At 39.4% G+C, this 23,340-nt stretch overlaps 1 protein-coding gene across 1 annotated transcript; it reads left to right on the top strand.

Annotated features, from left to right (window-relative positions):
* The first annotated feature begins 14,413 nt into the window (after window positions 1-14,413).
* On the top strand, window positions 14,414-23,234 carry LOC102791472 (tetraspanin-8-like). The gene is made up of 9 exons (XM_035907045.2): window positions 14,414-14,563; window positions 15,519-15,590; window positions 15,680-15,796; window positions 16,359-16,433; window positions 17,464-17,559; window positions 19,897-20,007; window positions 20,088-20,123; window positions 20,213-20,296; window positions 22,038-23,234. The coding sequence occupies exons 1-9, from the start codon at window positions 14,504-14,506 to the stop codon at window positions 22,176-22,178; spliced, it is 792 nt and encodes a 263-aa protein (XP_035762938.2). The 5' UTR covers window positions 14,414-14,503; the 3' UTR covers window positions 22,179-23,234.
* The last annotated feature ends 106 nt before the right edge of the window (window positions 23,235-23,340 follow it).

The raw sequence follows: 23,340 nt of genomic DNA, 5'->3' as shown, positions 1-23,340 counted from the left end.
TTTAAACAGACCTCACAAAAGGCTGATGTGGCTGCATCAGTAGTCTGATTTAAGTACAATACCTTTGGCCAGGGATTAATCTGGTACATCGCTTCACTGCAGTCTTACATATTTTCCCCACACCTGAATTAAAAAAATACTGATATATACAAATAACAGCTTCAGCTGATGCAGCCTGACTCAATCTGATTCTAGATGTTCAGCACACACAGACACAGAGGTACTGTTTAAAGATTAGTGTTAACCTGAGTCACTGATCATTTACAGAGTCTGGCAGTCTTTGCATGACGTCCACGTCACTGTAAGCTGACCACATGGAGAGTTGCATTTTTTTTTTTTTTTGCTACCCGAACAGTTGGTCGCACAGGTGCGACCAAATATTATTTTTTAGTCGCACCACGGAAAAATTTGGTGGCATTTGCGACCAAATTGGTCGCACTCTAGAGCCCTGAAGTATCATACAGTTTAAACGAAGCACAGAAACTTGCACATATTTATTACAGATGCACTGAAGCTAATCGAGATATTTACTGTCAATCTGTGGCTGCGATTAATCACTTTACTGGAAACTAGTAACTTCATCAGTCATGACAGAAGCTAATATTTCTGTCCTAACATCGTTTAAACAGTAACAGCTTTACTACAATATAAGCTAACGTTTACACCGTAACTTTAAGCTAGCACCATAAAGACAGTAAAACACGTAATAATATCTACAAATGCATCTTAAAGCTGTTATATTAGCACTCGGTGTATTACTAACATAACCACATTAACATTATTGATAGTCACTGACTTTTAATAGTCATTCTATAAATGCTGTCCGTTTAAACGGTCTTACCTGTAAACACTGCTGTATCCACCGGATTCCAGCCAGAGTGGATTCTGGAGTCTTCCCACGCTCCTGTTAGTGATCCTCCATCTGGATGGATGAGAACAACCTTATGAACAATCTAGCAGTTGGAGATGGCCCATATCTATGGGACTGATTTCTGCTAATAACGCCTGATGGACTGATAACATCCGAAGCGGGTGAATAAAGTCACCCAGTTGCTAGTTGTGCCATTACCCAGCATACACCACTCCCTCCATAAATGCAATAAACAATACAAAAGTAATAGCCTATAATTAATGTATCTATCTAAACTGAGATTTTCCGTTTCCGTTTTAAAAAATAATCCCATCCACACGTAAAGGCAGAAATGAAGGAAAACGCTGCTAGGAACATGCCAAAGCAACAGGTGGCTATATATACCTAACCTGTAGAAATGTTGGCCAATCAGAAGTCTAGAAGCCTCGGTGAGAAAAAGTAAACAAAGCTGGGGCATAGAAGCAGAACCAAGTGGTATGTGTGGAGGGACAGTAACTGTGTGTGTATATGTAAGCATTTAAACACTGCAGAGAGTACAATTAACAGTAATAGTATTGTAGAAATTCCTTTTACCGAAACAATAACGTGGCGCACAGTGTGACGTCAAAAAATGTGCACACCTTTGACGCTGCGTTTTCTGCGTTTTCTCCGTTTTCCTCTTCCACACATAAATGCAAAAACGGAGTTTTCAAAAATATCCACCCTGGCTGGAGTTTTTAAAAATCTCAGTTTTCAGTGACCAAAAACGCCGTTTACATGTGGACAAAAGGTGCAAACACATAGAAAAATCTGCGTTTTCAAAAATACCCAGGTACGTGTGGACGTAGCCTCAGTGGATTTCTTTCTGCACTGTTTTTACACACTCAAAAAAAAAAAAAAAAACAGCCTATAAGGCTGTTGATGTTTAAAGTCTGGGAAAGCTTTTATAAATTCTCTCTCTCTTCCATGGAAAGTAAAACTCCTGGAAGCAAAATGAGTCACAGCTGGATGTTTAAACTGCGTGCACGTGGGCCCAACAACGTCCACACAGCTTTTCTCTCCGGCTCAGCAGCAGAAATTTTCCACTGCTCCACTGTTGCTCCTGGTGTCAAAAAATTGCGTTTAGGTGTGTGTGTAGGTGTGTGTGTGTGTGTGTGTTATGCCTAATATATTTGCTTGTATTGATAAATAGTTTGTAGTGAACAGGATTTAAGATAAGAGTATAACATAAAGAAATAGAAATATTAAATATCTTTATGACTCTCTCTTATTGACCGGTCACGCAGTCACACCAAAATAATTTGCGCACCTATATGGTTCAATATACCAGCGCAATTCATCATGGTGCCTTTAAGGGCACCTCGTAAATTCAGGAATACTACAGCCATATAACTTGAAAACAATCACACGTGTATCCAAAAACATTTGAATGTGGTGGTGTTTGCAGAAAACAAGTTTTAATTTTTTTCTTTGAATTTGTGCTCATGCTGCAGTGATTTCTAGGATGTAATCATTTCAAAATGTTGCAGTTGTAAAAATCCGTAAGTGATCACCGTCAGACTGCCTGCTGTGGCAAACTGAACAAGAATATAAGGTTAATAATTAATGGCGGCTGATAACCGCTTGGCTATTATATCCTTTGAAGTGTGTAACTATGCCTGTATATTAGTGTGTATTTTGTATTTTCATTTTATTTTTTGTAAAAAATGAAGGTTATCACAAACAGTCCTGTTGATGTGTTAAATAAAAAAAATGAAATTTGGTGGTAAAAATGAAACATTTAGAAGCTACCTTCTTGATTTTAGCATTGAATTATAATAAACACTTTATCAACAGGAACAGCAAAATGGTTATAGATGTGTTTATCCCAGCAAAGGGAAATAAATCCCCCAGAAAAGCCTTGTAAGCGATCTTGCAGTTTGGATTACAGAATTTAAGAGGTTCACCTAAAGGCACCATGACGAACTGCGAACGCATATTGAACCGTAAAAAACCGTGTAGGTGCGCAAGTTATAATCACGAGTGGATGGTCGCGGTCGTACATAACCTGTGTTCCACATCAGGCACGTGCTGGTGGGGGGGCGGAAGGGGCTTGAGCGCCTGCCCCTTTCCTGATGGGTGCCCCAAGTGCCCTTTTCTTGAGGCAAATTTTTATTTATTTATTATTTATTTTTAATGTGTGCGTGCGTGTGGAGTCCTACCTGTCCCCCTCAACAATAACATTTAATCACAATTTTGTGAATGTAAAGTAAAAAAATAAAAATAAAGTATCCGCATCAATAAAGTGCTAATACTTGCCTATTTTCCAAATATGAAAATGCATGTATGAGTAGCGTTAAATTGCTTGCGTGCGTAGAAACAACGGGTAGGATGGTTTGTGAGGTAGGATGCAGAACAGCGGACATTAGCCGCTAGCTAACTGGGTAAGGCTGTCATGGGTCTGTAGCTCTGTCCACAGTTCTAGGGAACATATTTAGTTTTAAATTACAGGGCTTTCCTGCCTTTCTGGAGTGTGTGTGTGTGTGTGTGTGTGTGTGTGTGTGTGTGTGTTGTCCAGACATGCCCTGTAAGGACATGAGGGGGGAAACAGTGACAAAAGGAGCTGTGTGAGGCAGCGGGTCCCTCACCAGCTGGATTAAAAAGAGAACAGGCAATAATACACACATGCAATGGTTGTTGCATTGCAGAGGTATGCAAGTATAAAAACAATAACAAACACAAATGCAATCTTTTCGTTCTAACATTTTCTATCGTCTAATGAGCTTAGAAAGCATCTGGACTTCGTTAGTTTTCTTGAAGACATTTCGACTCTCATCCGAGAAGCTTCTTCAGTTCCAAGAGCAAATGGTGGAGAGTCCCAGATTTGGAGCCCTATGCTAGTGTCCCCCATTTTCTATCATTACTTTATTATGGATTTGGTGCAAGAGTTGTTAAGTGTGGATAATTAAATAATAGATTAATACAATAGCAAATTGTGCCTTGCTCTCAGGTGAACAGCAAGTGGAGAGTGATAGATGAGATGAGGAGATAGAAGAAGGAAGAGAGGCAAAATGTGATTCCCAGGCAGAGCCTAGTTTATTTCTCACAGTTCTTTTTAACCTGTTGCCTTATGGTTCCAAGCGCTGTCACCAATCTTTGCATTTTAGTATTATCTCATGAGCTACCATCTCTCCTGTGGACTTTTTAATGTCTACACAGGGCTCGCAAAATTGCTAGCCCAACGTCCCCGGGCTAGCGATTTTTCCAGTCTGGCTACCAAAATCTTTCTCTGCCCTGCCCGTTGGGCTATCATAGGAAGGAAAAATATATGTCAATGCTTTTGCATTTTTTCGGAAATGTAGCTGGGTAATTATGTCATTGGCATCGGTGAGCCACTGTCAATATGTGACATATTGAAATCGCGTTTGAATTTGCGCTTGTTTTTTGCTTTCACTTTGCAATCGCGCGAACTGTGTATAGAGAGCGACAGTACTGATTGGTGAGTGACAATAATCGTCATCGTCTTATCAATCGTTAGCTTACTATGCAAACATGACAAGTGAAATCTCCCGCAGCGAGCTTAAACATGTGAGAGGTTGATCGCGCAGAGAATCGCTGAGCGTTATGTGAGTGCGTGTTGTTACGGATTCAAATATTGAGGATGGATACAGGAGGAAAACCAAAATAACAACACTGGTCCGGCCGGGTCAAGTCAAACGATGATTTAATGAACACACGCGTGGGAGATGGACACCATACAGCAGACAGCATCAGATCTCAAAATGGTGGAGCCTTGATCAAACTCTTATAGCCTCTAGTGGCCCCCACCTAATCATAAAAGCCTAAACATTCACATTCTTTCTCTCACACAGCGCCTAAGCTACGACCTTGGCTCCCTGTTTATCTGCTCCTGCTGAGATGGGGCAGTATGCTCTGTTCTCTTCTAACCAGACAAATAAGGCGATGACTTTCTGCGAACAGTATTTTCTTATAACTCAGCAGTATAATGCATCATAAAACAATATCATTCATTCACAATAAATCAGCAGTCTAATATAATGCAAATCAGTTTACCAAATGTAATAGTTATCACCTTCTTCTAATTCAGGAGAATAATGCAAACTAAAACTACATAATAATTCACAATCTTTAATTAGGGGTCTAACATGGCATAATATAATATTATAATCCGACAATTCCCCCTGATGAGCTCTTTAGACTTAAAGAGCTCACTTACACCCTGCAATCCAGTGTTGCCGGGTTCATTTCTCCTTACTCCTGAGGCCCTTTGTCCCCCTGTTGGGTGAACCCTATGTGAGATGACCTCTGTGTTTGCGCAGTTCAGTTGCAAGAAAAACTTTTATTACAACAACAATAGTAGGTACAGATGATACTCCCATCACTCCCCAGTTCTCCCACAGCTTTATTTCGGTGCTACCTTATACCCTTCAAACGTACTCAGACTAGAACCTCTGTCCGAGGAGCTTTTAACCTTTATTTTATTGCTGTAGGCACCAGTGTCTTCCAGTCGGGTATCCTCTGCTCTTCTTCCTTCAACCTCAGGGGTTAGACAACCCTTCAGTCGTTGCACAGATCAGGGGATTATTCTGCCCCGATTTCAAACAATGATCTGTGTATTCTGGTATCACCGCTGTGTTCCCCAGAAAAAGGAACAGAAAGGTGTTCCCCTTATGACCAAGAGCCTCTCGAACGTCGTTGGTCTGGTGTTCCTGGATTTCCGTTAACCCCTTCATGGTTATTGTTGTGTTTATGGGATCCATCCTTTTGAGGTGACTAACTGGAGCCCCAAAATGCCATGACACTTGAACCCAGTTGATGTTTCAGCAGTCACCGTGTCTGTCTCTGCTGTGAAGGATCCTCGTATATCTGTGACCTCGTCTGGTGTCTGTTCCTTTCTCTGTAAGAGACAGAAAACCAAAACACCTCTCTTCCTAGCTCTAACAATCTCATGTTGCTGTCTACTGATCTTTTGGTGGTTCAGAATTGGTTTAGAATATTCAGAATGTCCCAAGGACTTATCCTAATTTAGTGTATGTGTGTAAGCGTGTTTGCATGTAGCCCGCTGCACTGGCATTTCCCACACTTTATCAGTCCGGACTATCGCCGAACGAAGCTTATGACCTTCAAAAGACCGAGTGCCAACTCATTATAAGCACATTTGCAAGGTATGTATGAAAATGATTAAAACCACTCATTCTAATAAAAAACATCTAAAACAAATCAGCCATTTCTAATTCTAACATGTGTCAATTCAACGAAGCTAGAAAATTAAAAGAAAAGGTTAGTGACCTCGTATTTTAGAAAGTATCAGACTTTCTCCTATCCAGTGTCGTTGCTCCAATCTTGTTATCCTGTGTTAGGGAATGAAATCAATTTAATTGTCATGTTAGATCTGTTCAACTCCTGGCTCCGCCCAGAGCCTGCGTCTTCACAATTGTCTACAAAACCTGTATTATTATGAACTTCACTTCAACATAAACTTGTTGACTACTTTTGACACCTGTAAATAGAAGATTAACATGAGGTTATAACAATCACTGTAATACAAATGTTAATGTAATGTCAGTAGCTTCAATAAATGTTCAATGCAATGCTTGTTATATGATTCTGATATAACAATAATGCTGATGCTACAATAACAGTAAAACACCCCCTTTTTATCCCTCACTGACCACAGCAGGGGCCTCTATGTTTTAATTCAGCCATGAATCCAGCTCACCTGATTCATCACTGAGCCCCACCGTCACTGGCATCTGACAGGGTGGCGCTGCATATTCTTCCTTTAATGTCACTATTTTCAATCTGTTAATTAGAGTGCTTAAACATGAAGTAGACTACGTCCACAACAAGTCAATACAGCTGTTAATGTGGCCAATTATCAATCTATTACCAATCAATAACAAAAGATAGCTTTTATTTTATGCATGCTTTTAGTCAACCACTCACTCAGAGGATCTTCAACCCCAGAAAATTCCTTCTCCTCATTTAATGAGTCTGTCCTCTTTCCATGCCCTGGTAACTGGTCCATCCAGAGCCATATCATCTTGAAATATACATACAACAAGCCAAACCACACCTTGGTCACACCAACCCTTTTCCGCCCTGAAGATGTCCAACGCCATCTTAGTCTGGACTGTCAAAGGTGACTTTAACGCTGACTGTTCCGACAATCCATTTATAACATTTCCTGGTCAGATTAGCCAATCTCTGCACACTGGAATAAACATAATCAACATGATCAACATTTTTCCTGTGTGTTATTTCACCATCTTATTGATTCCAACGCTCCATCCTTATGTGGTTTGCTACATTATGTTTATCTAGAACTCCACTCTGTCTCTAAATGTTTGAAGAATTTTTCATGTTAGGGGTCAAATTTTAAGAATTTGACCATACGTGAAATTAATGATGTTATCACCCCCATCGGGGCTTACCTTTCCCACTTCTGATGATATTCCTCCCTATTCTTTGCAAGTACCCCCTTTTGGTGGTGAGAAACTGTTGGTGTGGTCAAGTGGGTGCTGTAAAAACAAAAGCTCAGGACAGAACAGTTATCAGTCATGTGCTTCATACAAAATTAGCATATATTAAATTTCATATTGATCCTCTGAGTGTAATGGTACATTTTAATTTTAATTTATCAAAACTAAACACAATAATTTTTCTTTATTTTGCTCTTGTTCTTGTGCAGCACCACATCTCAGCACATGCCCCTGTCGGTTCTATCTTACTTTTCTAAATTATTGACTATTTCAATGGAGAACCTAAATGACGTGGACCAGGGTTTGTCATTACATATCTCTATTTTGACTGTGACAAGTCTATCATTCCCCTGTTATTCATAGACATCAATAGAGTTTTTTTTTCTTTTTTCTTTTTTCCTCTATAAAAGTTAACTGGCTTTTTACAGTGGCCTGCTATGGTTAATAATAACATGTTCAGTCATGAGTGAAATCAAAGCTTCTCTTCACTTTAGCATTTAACCTTCCCAACAATATAATGTGATACATTAATGGAAACACAGCTAATAAAACACAATTTTCTTGATGCAAACATCAGTAGCTCAAAATTAGCAACCAAAGGGTTAAGTCTGCAGTTCACACTCATGTGAAGCTACAGCCTCCCCCTTTAGTCTCTGTCATCCTTCTGTTCCTGCAAAAACAAAACAAAGCAAGACAAAACCTCCACCCTTCTTTTACAGGCTGGGTGAATTGTTTGTGGGGCATTTACTAATCCGAAAGTCGGTACCGTTTTTGTCTCAGTATCAAGTCAATTTAAACTTTTAGTCGTCAGTCCATCACAGTCCAGTCACATGCATACATCCACACACATTCATACCAGATATTGCTGATAATGGAGTCTCACACGCAACCTATTCGAGGCTCCATCACCAGCAAGATGACGTCATCATTTTAAAGGAAAACAGTTCCTTGTTTTTTGGACTGGATTGACTCGCTGCAATCCTTTTAGGCTCAGGACTTCTCATGTGATCAATGTCCCATATAAGTGAATTTCTCCAGAGCCCATTATAATCATGGAGAAAAATACTTTGCGACTGTTTTCAGTAAGAATGTTTTATAGCGCTTTAAAGTTCAATCTCTCAGGCCTGGATTAAAGAGCTGATTTGTTAAATCAGGAACTCACAAATACCAAAATATCACCACCGGTGGATCACTCCTCTCAGATGTTCTTATTTCAGTGCACTGTAACAAAAGCAAAAACAAACGTAACCAATAAGATACTCATATAATAACAAATACTGGAGCCCGTTAGAAACATGTCCAAGCATAAAACCATCTTTCTCTCTCTTAGAGAGAGAAAACAATCCAAACCTCACTGATAAAATCAACCTAGTGTTAAGCAAAACCCAAAATCAACCAAAACTTCACCAGAAAGTTTTTCTCTGTCCCGGGACAATATAGTGTAGGCATATAGGTACCGTAACTTCTTTTGCACTGACAAAAAACATGTTGGACTTATTTAATTCAATAGTGGACACTAGTTGCACACAAATGTTTTGCTTAGGTAAAAACTTAAACAACTGAGTTAAATCAACACAGCCTTTTCATATTCAATAAACCTGTGCATTTTGTGTTCATAAAACACGATTGAAACATGTTCTGATGGAGTAAGTTGAGCTCCTGGAATATTTTAATCCTTCACAATTCTGTCATTTTATTTCAACACTATTCAATAACTTTTATCCAAATTCTACTTGGTCCCTTAAATACTACATGTTGTCTTCATATTGCATACGGTTCAACAAAGTCTAAATTCTGGTTACCATAAAAATTGAATGGGTCTACAACAACTACCATCCTCCTATCTTTATCCTGATTGCAGGAGGGCTGGGAAATAACCCTGAAGTGATAAGTTACGAGGCAGGGTGCACCCCGAACAGGTCACCAGTCTATCACCTAGAAACAAACAACCATTTACACTTACATTCACGGCTAATTTAGAATCATCAATTAACCTAACTCTAACAGCTGCATGACGTTTCACTGTGGCAGGAAACCAGAATACCCAGAGAGAAACCACTGCAAACTAGCCAGACTGTGGACTTGCACCCAGGACCTTCTTACTGTGGAGCAACAGCACTCACCAGCATGCCAACAATGTAGGAAATACAGGGAAGCTATGATTTCCTGTTGAATTTTGTACAGATCTTTAAAGCCTGAGGCAATTGTGTTAAATACACATGGGATGCTTACGTAAATCCAAGGGCTGGCCCCCCTTTTTTTTTAATTTTATATTTTATTATTATTTTTTCAGTGTGTTCCTCCTTCAATTAAATCTCAATCACAAAAATGTGGTGCTCCGAAATAAGGCTCACACCGTTAATTCATCATTTTCACTCCGTACCACTGCTCCTTATCAGGCTGTGTGAAGCACAGTAAACAATTCAGTCGAGGCCTTGAGCCATAAACAGACATCACTCACAGACATTGTTTTCATAACCAAACTGCTTTAGTCCCTGTCCCCTAAATCTACACAAATGCCCTCTGGGTGACATGAAATGCATTTAACCAATTAACAATCAATGGCTTCTTGTTGTTGTAACAGATTCTGTATTTGGACGTTTGTGTGCAGCATTTTGCGTATCAGCATAGCATTTGTTAGTAAAGCATTCTTCATTGCATCAGCATGTGTGTATCACTCTTCATTGCACAAACATGTGTATGTGTGTGTGTGTGTGTGGATCACTTCTCAGTGAATTGAATCAGCATTTCGATTTGTGTGCGTGTGCGTGTGTCATTTCTCAGTCAATCAACGAGTGCATATGTGTTCATATGTGTGTTTCTCTTGATTCTGAGTCAGTGTATGTAAATGTGTGTGTTTGTGTTCATCACTTTCCTGTTCTGGTGTTCTGGGTAAACCATGGCCTGAAGCCCTCTGGGGTCCTGCCCTCCCCCTTTTCAGTCCGTTTGCGTCAATTGGTGCTGCTGCCCAAAGTTCTGTCCATACTGGTTCTGACCCCAATTGAGGCAGTCCTTTTCTCCAGTGTCCTGCATCTTCTCCTTGTCCAGCTCCTCCTTAACTTGACCCTTTTTGCTTCTGTAGCTCCTTCAGGGTTTGCTCCTGCTGTTGGAGCTTCTCGTCAGGTTTGGCAACCTCCTGCTCCAGCAAGCTCCGGCCTGATTTCAAGTCCTGTATCTGGGACTCGAAGCCTGACTGATGGGTTCGATTAGCAGCCAGCTCCTCCTGAAGCATGCTCATTTTCTGCTCTGATGCCTTGAGCTCTTACTGAGGGCAGAAACCTCAGAGTCTTTTCCGTACACGTCAGATTGAAGTTTATTGATGTTTTCCTTTGCTTTCCTGTGTTTTTTAAATTTTGTTTCCCAAATTTTGATTTCCCACCTTAAATAACAGCATTCCATGTCTTCAGCCAGGAATTAGAGCTTGCTTGTGAGATTCAGGGACACATGGTGCCAAAAACAATTTAGTGAAAAACTTGCCTGAAAATTTCCAGTGATGGTAACCGATAACTGGAGGAGAAGATGTCCTTTAAGCTTCTTTTTCGGGTAGGGACAAAGTGAGAGGTCAAGCTGTAAAATTTTAAGCCAGAGCTTGGCCTGTCTGTCGTCCCAATTTTGTTAATCTATCCTTTTGCTGCTGTACTCAGGTTTCCAGGTTGAGAGAAATCCACCTGTATTAAGAGACTAAAACATTCATTTACTATTTTTCTTAAAACATCCATTTGGGTCATCTGCCTAGATTTTACTCTCTCTCTCTCCTGGTGCATAGTTCACACAGTCAGGCAGTTGCCTTTTATGGGCATGCATATTTCCGGTCTCTTACCCCCAGCAGCTGCAAAGCCGTCTCTCCTATATCAAAACCCAGCCAAACATTAAACATTCACCGTAGTCATTCAAAACTTTATTTGTAATATTATAATCAGCAAAATCAGCGTTTTAATTACAGGCATGTATCATTGTTTGCAAATCATACTTATAAAACTCAATAACACGCTAAACAGGAAGTCCTCTGTGGGCTTCACAGCAGCCACCTCATTTGCATGTTCACACACTGTCTAAGAATAGCTCGCGGCGCTGCAGCGCGCTGTCGTCACACACAACCTCGTTTCACACTCAACTCTCTATTATATTACTAAGACGTCTTATATTTACAATCACTCTCAGGCCTGAAAGTTTTAGCGCCTACACAGTTTTGACAAATTTAAGATAACGGGTCCAACCGAAGAAAGTCCAACTTTTTTGTAATCAATTAACCAGTATCAGCCTCTAACTGTATCTGGCCTCATCTCTAAAGTCCCTAACTCAATTTAAAGTGTCCAAAAAAGCGCAGATACCGTTCAACACAGTAAGGAGCCTCTAACTCCTAGCTTGTTCCAGGATGCCCTGTACCCCACAGTCAAGCCAACTGAACTAACCCTGTTCGCCGACAGGTCAAGGTTGCGCGTCCGCGGCCAGGAGGGAGCGTAACCTCCGGGCTATGCGCCTCTTAGTGGCCTCTAACCACCGTTCTCACAAAATTTATAATACTTTTAAACCGCCGTCAACCCTCTAAAACAAGAGTATGACTGACGCAGATGCAACGTTATGGACAATGGAGCCTCTAACTCTCAAAATGACCAATTCCCTATCAAACTACCTGAGCCTCTAACTCAGTATTATTTTCCTTTATCTTGGGCCTCTAACTTATTTCAAGTTTCAAAACTCATGAGATTTTTCATCAAAATCAAAACAGGCCTTCACCAGTAATTTCAGTGAGTAGACTTTTAATTTATACAGTCCAATTTGGCACAATTTGGATTTACATTCAACAGGTTGTGCCTCACCTTTAGATGTGCTGGCTTGCCCACTCACGTCAGACCACTGGCTCGTGCCTGCCCGTTCAACCACCTCGGACCGTCCAAACCTCCAAAACTTCCACCCCAATACCACAGGACGAGCCCCCAAAACTGTTACGGATTCAAATATTGAGGATGGATACAGGAGGAAAACCAAAATAACAACACTGGTCCGGCCGGGTCAAGTCAAACGATGATTTAATGAACACACGCGTGGGAGATGGACACCATACAGCAGACAGCATCAGATCTCAAAATGGTGGAGCCTTGATCAAACTCTTATAGCCTCTAGTGGCCCCCACCTAATCATAAAAGCCTAAACATTCACATTCTTTCTCTCACACAGCGCCTAAGCTACGACCTTGGCTCCCTGTTTATCTGCTCCTGCTGAGATGGGGCAGTATGCTCTGTTCTCTTCTAACCAGACAAATAAGGCGATGACTTTCTGCGAACAGTGTTTTCTTATAACTCAGCAGTATAATGCATCATAAAACAATATCATTCATTCACAATAAATCAGCAGTCTAATATAATGCAAATCAGTTTACCAAATGTAATAGTTATCACCTTCTTCTAATTCAGGAGAATAATGCAAACTAAAACTACATAATAATTCACAATCTTTAATTAGGGGTCTAACATGGCATAAAATAATATTATAATCCGACAGTGTGTAAAAGCAGCAGGATATATATTTTAGTTCTGCTGAGCCAAATAACACAGGTCAGGGTGAAGAAGTGACAGCCAAAGAATAGCTTACCACAAAACGGAAACGTTATGACAAATCAGACTATAAGGCAAAAAGAAAGTGCAGCTTTATGGTTTCATGGACAAAATAATTTCTGTGGCTGCAATATGACAAGCTATATAACCAGGGGTGCACATAAGTGGTCCGCAGGTGCGCACTCGCTGTCAAAATAAAAAACGCGCACAAGATAAGAAGTTGCAACGCATGTTTGTGTACATAAGATTTTCTGGAGGAGGACAGACATTTGTTTAGAACTCTTAAAGATGTCGAAGAAGCTCCTTTAAGCAATTACTTTGGTGTTCCTCCACCTCCAAAGAAATGTCAGAAGGAGTCCGAACCACAAAAGAAGCACGTATTCTCGGAAAAGTGGTTGCAGGAGGTGAGCTGGCTTCAAACAAATAATGAACGCACAGAGATGTGGTGCAGAATGTGCCGTGAAAATCCCACTCTAGCGGACAAAAACAGTGCCTTTTATATGGACGCAAACGCGCGTTGCAACTTCTTATCTGGTGCGCGTCTTTTATTTTGACAGCGAATGCGCACATCCGGACCACTTATGTGCAACCGTGTAAATAACATGATGTTCTGTGTTGTTGGTTTTCCCTCGATTTCTGAGTCGACAAGCGCCTTTGTTACTGGGACCAGTCATTTTAAGAAAGGTCCCCATTAGAACCCATGAGAAATGCAAGAAATGCATTATTGCAGTCTGCAATATCTTTCCCAGAACAAACACCAATTGCAAATAACATACTAAAAATAAACCTGAAAATCTGTTTAGAACAGCTACTATGTAGCAAAGAGTGAACTACCACTGGCACAATTTAGCAGTCTTTGCAAACTTCAAAAAGCAAATGGCCTAGATCTTGGTTCCACTTGCCTCTTACCTGTGACTTCAGTGGAAATTTCAAATTCAGGATCTGACACAGACTGATTCGTGTCCTACACAGTTCTTACAAGTTCATAGAAATTTCTGTTCAATTAGAACCAAGTATTTGAGTTGATGATTGTAATTTTTATACAATGTTGTAATTTGTGTTTCAACAATTTTTTGATTAATGTGTTGTTTCCTTTACAATATTATACTTTAATGTATAATATTGTAACGGAAACAAAACAGGAAACAAAACATCAATCAAAAAAAAATTGCTCTCTTTTTTATTCGGGCTATTTAAATTTATTTTGGGCTACCAAAAACTGAAGAGTCCCTGCCCGAAAGGCTACCAGAGATTTTGAAATTTTGCGAGCCCTGCTACAGTCCCAGATCAGCACAGCTCTGCTGGATCTGTGGCCCAATATAACTTGCTATCATTTATGAGGGATATATTTGATCTTCGATTCTTATCAAATTTTTATAGCAGTTTAAATCCGATCCGTCTTGGCAAACACCGGAATGCCCCAGACTCCTCCTGTTAAGTATCATCTGGCTGTTCCGTGGTTTACTGGAACTCCCGCCCGCTGTCGTCTGGGGTAGTTTAAAAGCAGCTCAACCCGCCCATCTCCTCTCACTTTCTCCGCAGCAGTCGGCGCTCCTGTGGACTCTACAAACAGAACTGTTTTCTTCAAAAGTGTTCTTCTCTTTCAAGCTGCAAATATGGCTCAGATCAACACCTGCCTTAAACGCACCTTCATCATCTTCAACATCTTCTTCGCGGTGAGTTGAGCTTCATTTTCAAACAGCAGCTAAAACGTGTTTGGTCCCAGCAGTAATTTAAAGTGCGCAGTGCCGGGTAGTTGTGCCAAAAACTGATTTCCAATGTTTCCGTGTGTTTTTTATGTGTAATATCATTACGTATGTTGCTAAATAGACTTCGGTGAACAGGTATTGCAAAGGGGTTAAATACACAATTTTTAAAAATGACCTGTTTCTCAATTATCTTTGTAGCTGTGTTATTGTACTTAATTATAATCAATCAGCTTCCTTTTGTCCACTTAAAATATGTTTACAGAACTATTTTTGCATTTGTTGCAGTTTCAGCCGTCCTCTTGGCCAGAATACTCTTAAAAGAGACATTTTTAAAGCAAACAAGAATTTTTTTTAACTGCATAAATAAAGGATACATAAAAGTCACTGCCAAAAAGTGATTGCGGCTTCTACCTTGTTACAGAAATGTTGTTTGTTGGTCAAGATGACTTGATATAATTCACGAGGGATATATTTGACATATGTTTCACATATTGTAGATCAACAAGTTGTTTATAGCAGTTTAAATACAAACAATCAGTTTTTGGCAAATGCCAGAAATCAGTTTTTGGCAGACAATCACTTTTTGGCACAACACCGTCACATCTCACAACATAGAAGACATAAGCTTCGAAGGCGTCACTGTTTCGCTTGGGGTTGGTGGACTTTGTTTTACTGGTTTCAGTTCTGTTTAGTTCTCGACCAGTCACCTTTAGCTTACTGCTCTTTAGTCTTTATCTGTTTGGAAGTAGGCCAGCTGATTGTTAGCTAGGCTGTGGTTACCTATATTTCAAAATAACTGCTCATTATTCAAGCAATTCTAAGCTATGACCTAGTTTCCCTAGTTTTTAAAGTTTTGGTTCACAGCTGTTTCGGTTGTCGTGGTCCATAAAGTTCTAACCAATCAGTTTTATTTTGTATTTAGATTGTTGGCGGAGTCATCATCAGTCTCACTCTGCTGGCTCAGTTCTCCACCAGCATTCAAGAAGGAGGAAATGTGAGAACAAAGCTGTTGAAACACAGGTTTAACTCATGGGTGTGACTCTGAAGCTGTATCTGACTTTTATTTACTGCTTTTGGCCGTAGCTGGAGGGTCGGGTCAGTGGCCTGTTCAGCCTCTACATCATGGGCGCCATCATCATGGTGCTGGCTATCCTGGGAGCCTATGGAGCCCACAAAGAGAGCAGAGTTGCTCTGATTGTGGTGAGTACAAAGATTACCTGATCTTCTGGGATACTCTAACTTCAAAATAAAAACTCCAAATGTCGACTTACTGCTGGAGCCTTAGGTGGGCATCAGAAGTACTGTAACTTTTGATACTTCAGCCCTTAATTTTTAAGCCCCAAAGACTGCTGTTTGTACCCAATATGACCCCAAGGAGTAACTAACACACACACAGAGCACTGTTTCAGAAAGTGTCCCCCTGTGAGTATAAACTCGCTGTGCAGAGCACACTGGAGCTGAAAGCATGTTCTGGAGGCACTGCTGTTAAAGTGCAAAACCGCTTTTAGGTAAAATGAGAACAGTTGAAAAGCTTTATACAGCCACAAAGCTTGAAGTAGATCACATGCACAGTTGTGAAAGAAGAAAAATTACTTCCTTTTTACATGTTACAAAATCAACCATCTTAGAAATATTCTATGATTTAATGTGGAGAGTCAAATGATCTTTTTTCTTCTTCCTCACAGTGAAACTGGTCAGGGTTGAGAAATGTCAGTAATCCCCAAATACATCAGATTAAGTGTTTTCATGTTCTTCCCCGCAGTTCCTGGTGTGTATGGTCCTTGGATGTCTGGTGATGTTCAAATATGCAGTCCCGGTTGCCATCATGCGTCCACAGGTAAAGGCCCATCTGTCACTGCTTTGGAGTCTAATGATAGGAAATGTAAATACAGGTACTCCTTTATTTATGCTGCGAACATGATGAAGCTAAATTCACCAGTAAACACAATTAAAAGCCATTTCCAGTAATTCATTTATTGGCAGTTGTTGTGTTGCGTAGTTTCAGAAAGTAGAGCATTTTCAGAGTGCTTTCCATGCAAAAATTTCCCATATGTTGTGCCAAATAGAAAAAAAATTGATGCAAAGGGGTTGATAGAACTGAACACTAAGCTTGCCCCCAGCCCTAAAGAGATTCACCAGTGTCTGGTACATGTAAAGAGGTTTACATGAGCTGACAGCAGCAGAGAAGTTTAATCAGGTATTCGGTTTTCATTTTTATTGTACATGGTTTTATTGTACCTGGTATATGTAGGTAAGGTGGAAGGTTGTTAAAATAAATATATATTTAATGACAGTGTTTAACTTCAGTAAAATACTGTAGATGATAACCTAACTAACAACTTCATCAGTTGAAAGTGTAAGAGTTCACTGTGGATAAAGACATAGTGGAATTTCAGCTTCCTCTGAAAAAGTGGAAATAACCACATTTTCACAGACTGCAACCGCATGAGTGTCTGGTTGCCACATCAGCTCTACAGAGTGTGTGTAGCTCCTTTTTCAAGGAAAAGTACTTGCAAACTACAGCGTTACAACAGCAGTGACAAATAACATAGTTTAATAATCCAAATGTCGACATAGTTTTTAGTGAAATTACTATAAATGAGGCCTAAAAGTGACGTAAAGCTGAGTTTCATCAGTTTAATCCTCTCAAGTGGATGGTTGGATGGTTTTCATCTTATTTAAACTGTTCCTTAAAGAATTTAATAAACTGTAATATTAAAATATTTCAATACTTCAATTCTATTTGCACAAATATCTCTGCTGGTCACTTTATGTATCAAAATAATCACCAAGATAAATAATCACTGGCTAAAACAACGTTATTTTCAAAAAGTGATATCTAATATGGATGACGATTTTGTTTGCAGATTGAAGGTATAATGGAGAACAAGTTTCGGATGTTTCTGCCTTTGGATGAAAACTCAAAGGATATGAAGAACATGGCTGACAACATCCAGAAAACTGTGAGATATTCAGCTCTGCCTTGTGTTTTATACTTCATGTAATTTGTGGATTTCTCTTTTGTTCAATTTAATGTTTTATTCTTACATCCAAACCAGCTGAGTGCCATTAAAGGTAAAAACTGTGTGGTGAGTTGGGATTTCCATGAAACTAAAACTTAATGGTACCCTTCAGTGCCAAAATTGTGAAAATGCTAGTAGGGTTGTTGAGAAGGGAAGACAATCATAATCGTAAATACTAAATGGTACTAAAATTAAAACAAATAACAGCACCACAACCAACTTGGTGAAGCTGACAACCCAGTGTTTCTGAGGAATTTTGTCAGGTCAGCCTTTTTAAGCTGAAGTATTAAACATTAGCATTAGCTTTAACTACTTTAGCTATTAGCAGTTAGCCGCATTAGCTACCTATTAGGTTATCGTTACGGTAGTAGATGGCAAATAATAAAAGGTCATCGTTTGACTGTGGGGCATTGTCATCAGTCAGGACTGCCAATCCTGTTCTCCATCTCATCTGTGCCAGTCAACAATAACCCTCCTGTTTCTTCTGGGGTTTTTTAGTTTCACTCCTGTGGTCTGTTCAGTTTTGATAGATAAATAGTGTTAATTTAATAGCAAAGCATAATTATAAAGTTTGTTTCCCATATTGAAGCAAAAGGAAGTAAAGTAAGTACCAGCAACCAGAAACTGTGACAGCCTAACATACCAGATCTGTTTGATGAGGAGCCAAAGAGTCAGAAGTGTTTGAACATTTATTTAAAACATAAGAACTGTGTCTTTTCATTCTGTCATTTTGTCCTCATGTTGTGTATTTTCTTGAGTATCAGTATCAAGCCGAAAATTCTTTTTACGTGACAGTGTTACTCATGAAGACACCGTGCAGCCACGCACTAACTGCCAAGTATGAAAAGTCATGGTTGGTTGCTTTGACAAAAGAGCTTCCTCTTTCTCGCTACATTCAGATTGCAGCCGTTGACTTTCCAGCTCACAAACATTTGTTGTCAGACCTGTTTTTCCATTCCCGTAATTCCACACAGGGCATCCAGTTGAGTTCAGGCTGCTTATTGGCTGTCAGATGCATTCTCAAAGAGAAGTGCAAATTAAGATATGCAAAGTGCAGAGCCAGGAAATGCTTTTACCAAGACAGTAAACTGTGTTCCTTTATTTTACTGTCCTGTTTAAAAAAAAAAAAAAAAGCAACACATGAAATGGTGTCACTGAATCTTTAAACTTTTTACACTAGAAAGACTGTGATTGTCACGTCTGCAGTGGTAGATGAGTGGAGGTTGAAAGTAGGACCCCAGATGAAGGCTGCTTCTGATGTGAGCGAGCTTTATTGATATGGTAGGTAAAACAAACAAGAACGTAATGGGCATGAAACAAAACCTAAGAATAACCTGAACTGGGAGAAACAAACCAGAAACAGTGACGCAGGGAAAGACACAGAATGCCGGATGGCAATTACCCAGAAAAACCAGCAGCTAACAGAGGCAGACACAAGGCTTAAATACACAGAGGGATAACGATAGAATGAGACACAGAAGGAGGAAACAGCTGGGAGTAATCGGACATGACGAGACAGAGGAAACAAAACTAAACACGCTGACGTGAGACACGGACCTTCACAACAAAACAGGAAATACATAGACTGAACTTAGAGGTATAATATAACATAGAACCAAAACGTAGGAATAAACAAAAATACATCATGAAGTCAAAGATTAACCATACAAAACAGAAAACACTGGGTCACAGACCCAGGACCGTGACAATGATATGTGTATCTGACTTCCCTTTAGAATCAAAACCATAGCTCTACTTTGAATCTCGGTAAAAAGCAGAAGTTTCAACTTCCTCTCTTGCGGCACAATGTAAATCAGAGGTGCCAAACATATTTTTGCATTGAGGTCAACATACAGCAAGCTTTGGTCTGAAGAAACTATCCTTTCTGTCAGTCTAAAGAAGTTTAATGACACATTTCATCTCACTGTAAGATACAGATGTGCGGTTTCATGAACACATCTCGGCTGGTTATAGAGTTATATATTTTCTGTTTTGACTGAGATTTCTGTAGATGCTGAAAAATATGAACGACCACGGAGGAGACAATTAAAAGTCCAGAATTTCTGCCCCCTTCACTTTTTCTAGAGCTGTCCAACAGACCAGATTACATAGACTGGATTATATGGGTTGTATAGATTACAGTTAATCATAACAGCAGGAGAAGGAAATGTCCTGGACAGTGTCTTTTAACACTGTCTCACACTTTTTAAAGAATCGTTCTCCATCTCATCTGTGCCAGTCAACTATAACCCTCCTGTTTCTTCTGGTTTATTTTAGTTTCACTGCTGTGGTCTGTTCAGCTACAAAGACTGGAACAACATTCCCGAATCCTGTAAATGCAACCCGGAGGAGGAGGAAGAGGGCAAGTGTCAGACTGTTGGCTACAGAGTGAGTATCAACACACACAGCTTCACTTCTATTAAATGTATCTCGGTTAGTCATATCTTTTAATTTTTCTATCTTTCCAGTCTTTAATGGAGAGATCAACATCCATCTACACCCAAGTGAGTGACTCGGCTTCATTTTGAAAAATGTTTCTTGATTTCATCAGCTGATTTACAGAAAATCTAAGTTTATTTTTTTCTGTGTTTAGACCTGCTTCCCCATAATAATGCACTACGTCCTGCTGGGTTTTGACATCGTACTCGGAGTCTTCTTCACTCTGGCTATTCTGGCAGTGAGTATTGTTAGCTATTTAAAGACAAGGTTTCCACAGAGTAAATGTCCTGTTTCAGTTACTAATGGCAGCACTCAAAAAAAAATCTGATTCAATATCATTTTTTAAGAAAGTAGTTTAATATAGCAGTAAAGTATTCAGAGTAGTGGATGGGGATTTTTTTTATTTTAAATATGGTGAAATTGCAGGATGTGGTTTGTCAAAAGTGCTTTGATCTTTAGGTAAAACTTGTGATGCATTATATAGATGCAAGTCATTTACCATGTGATCTGTAACAATCCTTTAAAACTGAAAAAACAAATGGCCAGTCATTTAGCTTCTGTCTTGATGGGGAGTGTCAAGTTTACATCAGTCACTGTTATTTTAGATTTACAAAATAATAACCAAAACTGTTTCTCTTTAAAAATGATCGTGAAGTCCTAAAATCATGTTTCAAAGACTTGAAAATGCCACATGCTCCAGAAGATCAGCATTTGATCTGTGACAATAAAAAGAAACATTTCTGTGATGAAATTTCAGTCAAAACTATTTTTTAGTTTAAGTGAGTTCAGTAAAATGTTCTCAGTTCGGTTTCATTCTAACCAAATACACCTGGAATTCCTGTTCCTGAGGTGGCCGCTCATAGTAAACATGGAAAAGTTTCAAATAATGAGGTCATTGCGTGTATAACACATCTAGTTGTTCAGTTTTTGGTAGCACTTTATAACACAACCTGCAAATACGGCTCAAGTACCCTGTACTTGCATGCAATTTGCAGGCAACAAGTCAGGTTTTGCAGGAAACAATGAGTCAGGAGACAGTAAGTACTCTGTACTTTCTGGAATGCGAGTCATATTATGGAGTCACCTGAAAGACACGCGAAACAATAAAACACTGTAGGACCCATGACTAAGCCACAAGTAGCCTATAATCATGTGTACCAATCCAGGTCTTTGCAGGAAACAATAAAATAATAACATAAAATATTGTATTGTTATCTCAGGCTGAGAAAACAAACCAAGTTGTTCATCAAAGCTTCTGTTTGAAGAACGAGTGGGTGGGGAGCCAATCAAATAAAAGCAACGAGAAACCAGAAGGAAATGTGTGTGTTAGTTGGAGAATGAACTTTCACCAAGTCCCAGAAAAAGATTAATATATGATTATTTTGATATAAAAATAGAATTGTTTCAGTGTGTGTGTGTGTGTGTGTTGATTGATTGATTGATTGATAATACTTTATTCATCCTGAGGGAAATTGGGTTAAGGCTGCCAGCCGTGCCAGCGCCATAAATCTAAATCTGATATTTCTCATTAACAGTGGAGCCAGAATCTATTTTAGCTGAAAATGGTAAATGGCCAGCATTTGTATAGCGCTTTACTGAGTCCCTAAGGACCCCAAAGCGCTTTACACTACATTCAGTCATTCACCCATTCACACACACATTCACACACTGGCAATGGCAAGCTACGTTGTAGCCACAGCTGCCCTGGGGCACACTGACTCTGAGTTCAGTTCTCATTTCTCTTTAAATTCGAGACCTTTTCCTTTCTACAGTCTCGAAGTTCTTACTCGTACAGAGTGATCTGATTTTTTGTATTATTGTTGGGCCTTTAGCTGACAACATGAAACACCCTAAGGAGACTGTTGTTGTGATTTGGTGCTATATAAAGAAAACTGACTTGAATTTCCTTGTTATCAATTGAAGATTTTTAAGCCTGCAGAGCAGCTGATTTTTAACTCTCCTTTCTGTGTCCCCTGCAGCTGCTCGGCACAATTCTGTCCTCGGCCATGATCCACCAGATGCGTTACCCCAACAGACCCACCATCCTGCTCACAGTTCCCACTGTCCTCTCCACATCGCCACCAAAATATGAGGAGCTGTACAACCCTCCACCATATTAGACACAGAAAGATGCACTGTTCCTTTATTGCTGGCTTTGCGTGGAAGTTCCAGGAGTCCTGTTAGTTTTGTTTTTCTTGAATTTTAACGTGAGTTTGAGGTTTGTGTCCAAAGTGCCTTACAGCTCTGTAAGGAGTTCTGACTTGTTCCTTTAAGATCAGTGAAAACACGATTTTTAAGGAGCCTGAAAAATGCCACAGCTTTTCTGATACATAAACATTGTTCTTATGCTACTGTTTATTTATCTTATATGTTCTTGCTTTGAAGTTAAGAAATGTTTTCAGTTTTCCAAGATTTGACTTGTGGCTTTCATTTAGAATCAACAGAAATCATTATCTTTGTCACATGTTAAGAGTGCAGAAGTTCATCACATACAAAAGATAAGGGATGTGAAAGTGAAGCTCAAATCTCTCCAAAAGAGAACTGGTGCAACCAGGACTACTAAAAATTAAAAGTTTAATTATTTGAATTCAAAGTTTACATTTTGAGTTTTAAATGTGTTTTCTATATATATTTCCAACACTTTTATCTTATTTTTATTTTTAAAAGTCCCGCTAAACTTTTAGAACTTTTATAAAATATTTTAAGGAAAAAAAGCTCCTCCCATTTTTAAGAAAAAAAAATGAGGGTTATGCAGTCAGTGGCATTCAAGCATGGATTCAAAAGAAAACTCACACATGCCAACAACTCATTTTGGCCTGAAGTCGCCTTGAAAAAAGCTGCAGCAATCATTTTGGGGGTTTTTTCGTAAAGCAATTTTTTTTAACCAATGTGGACTCATTTATCTTACTCCACTCAGTGTTTTTGTAGACACACACACACACACAAAATAAAACAGCATTTTAAATATTTAGAAAGAGAATTTTTTATTCTACATTTTCTTGTGGGTCTCTTGTTTTTGTCATGTTTGATTTTTCTGATGTAAACATCGATGACTTACAAAAATAAAAGGTGATAAAAGAGCACCAAAGGCACCCCTGGTTTTCACAGACACTCAGCTCTTTCCACACCACTACTGCATTTAATTATTAATAATAAATAATAATTACTCATCGCTGGCTCTTTCTCCCAAAGTGTGTTTTTGTCCTGTCTCTGCTTGGCTTAAAGCCCAACCGGTTGTTCAGATGGTTGCCCCTCCCTGAGCCTGCTTCTGCCCAAGGTTTC

The sequence above is a fragment of the Neolamprologus brichardi genome, chromosome 17 (assembly GCF_056152115.1).
Source record: "Neolamprologus brichardi isolate AB-2024 chromosome 17, ASM5615211v1, whole genome shotgun sequence".
Lineage (NCBI taxonomy): Eukaryota > Metazoa > Chordata > Actinopteri > Cichliformes > Cichlidae > Neolamprologus > Neolamprologus brichardi.
This window is presented reverse-complemented; position numbering and strand designations above follow the sequence as displayed.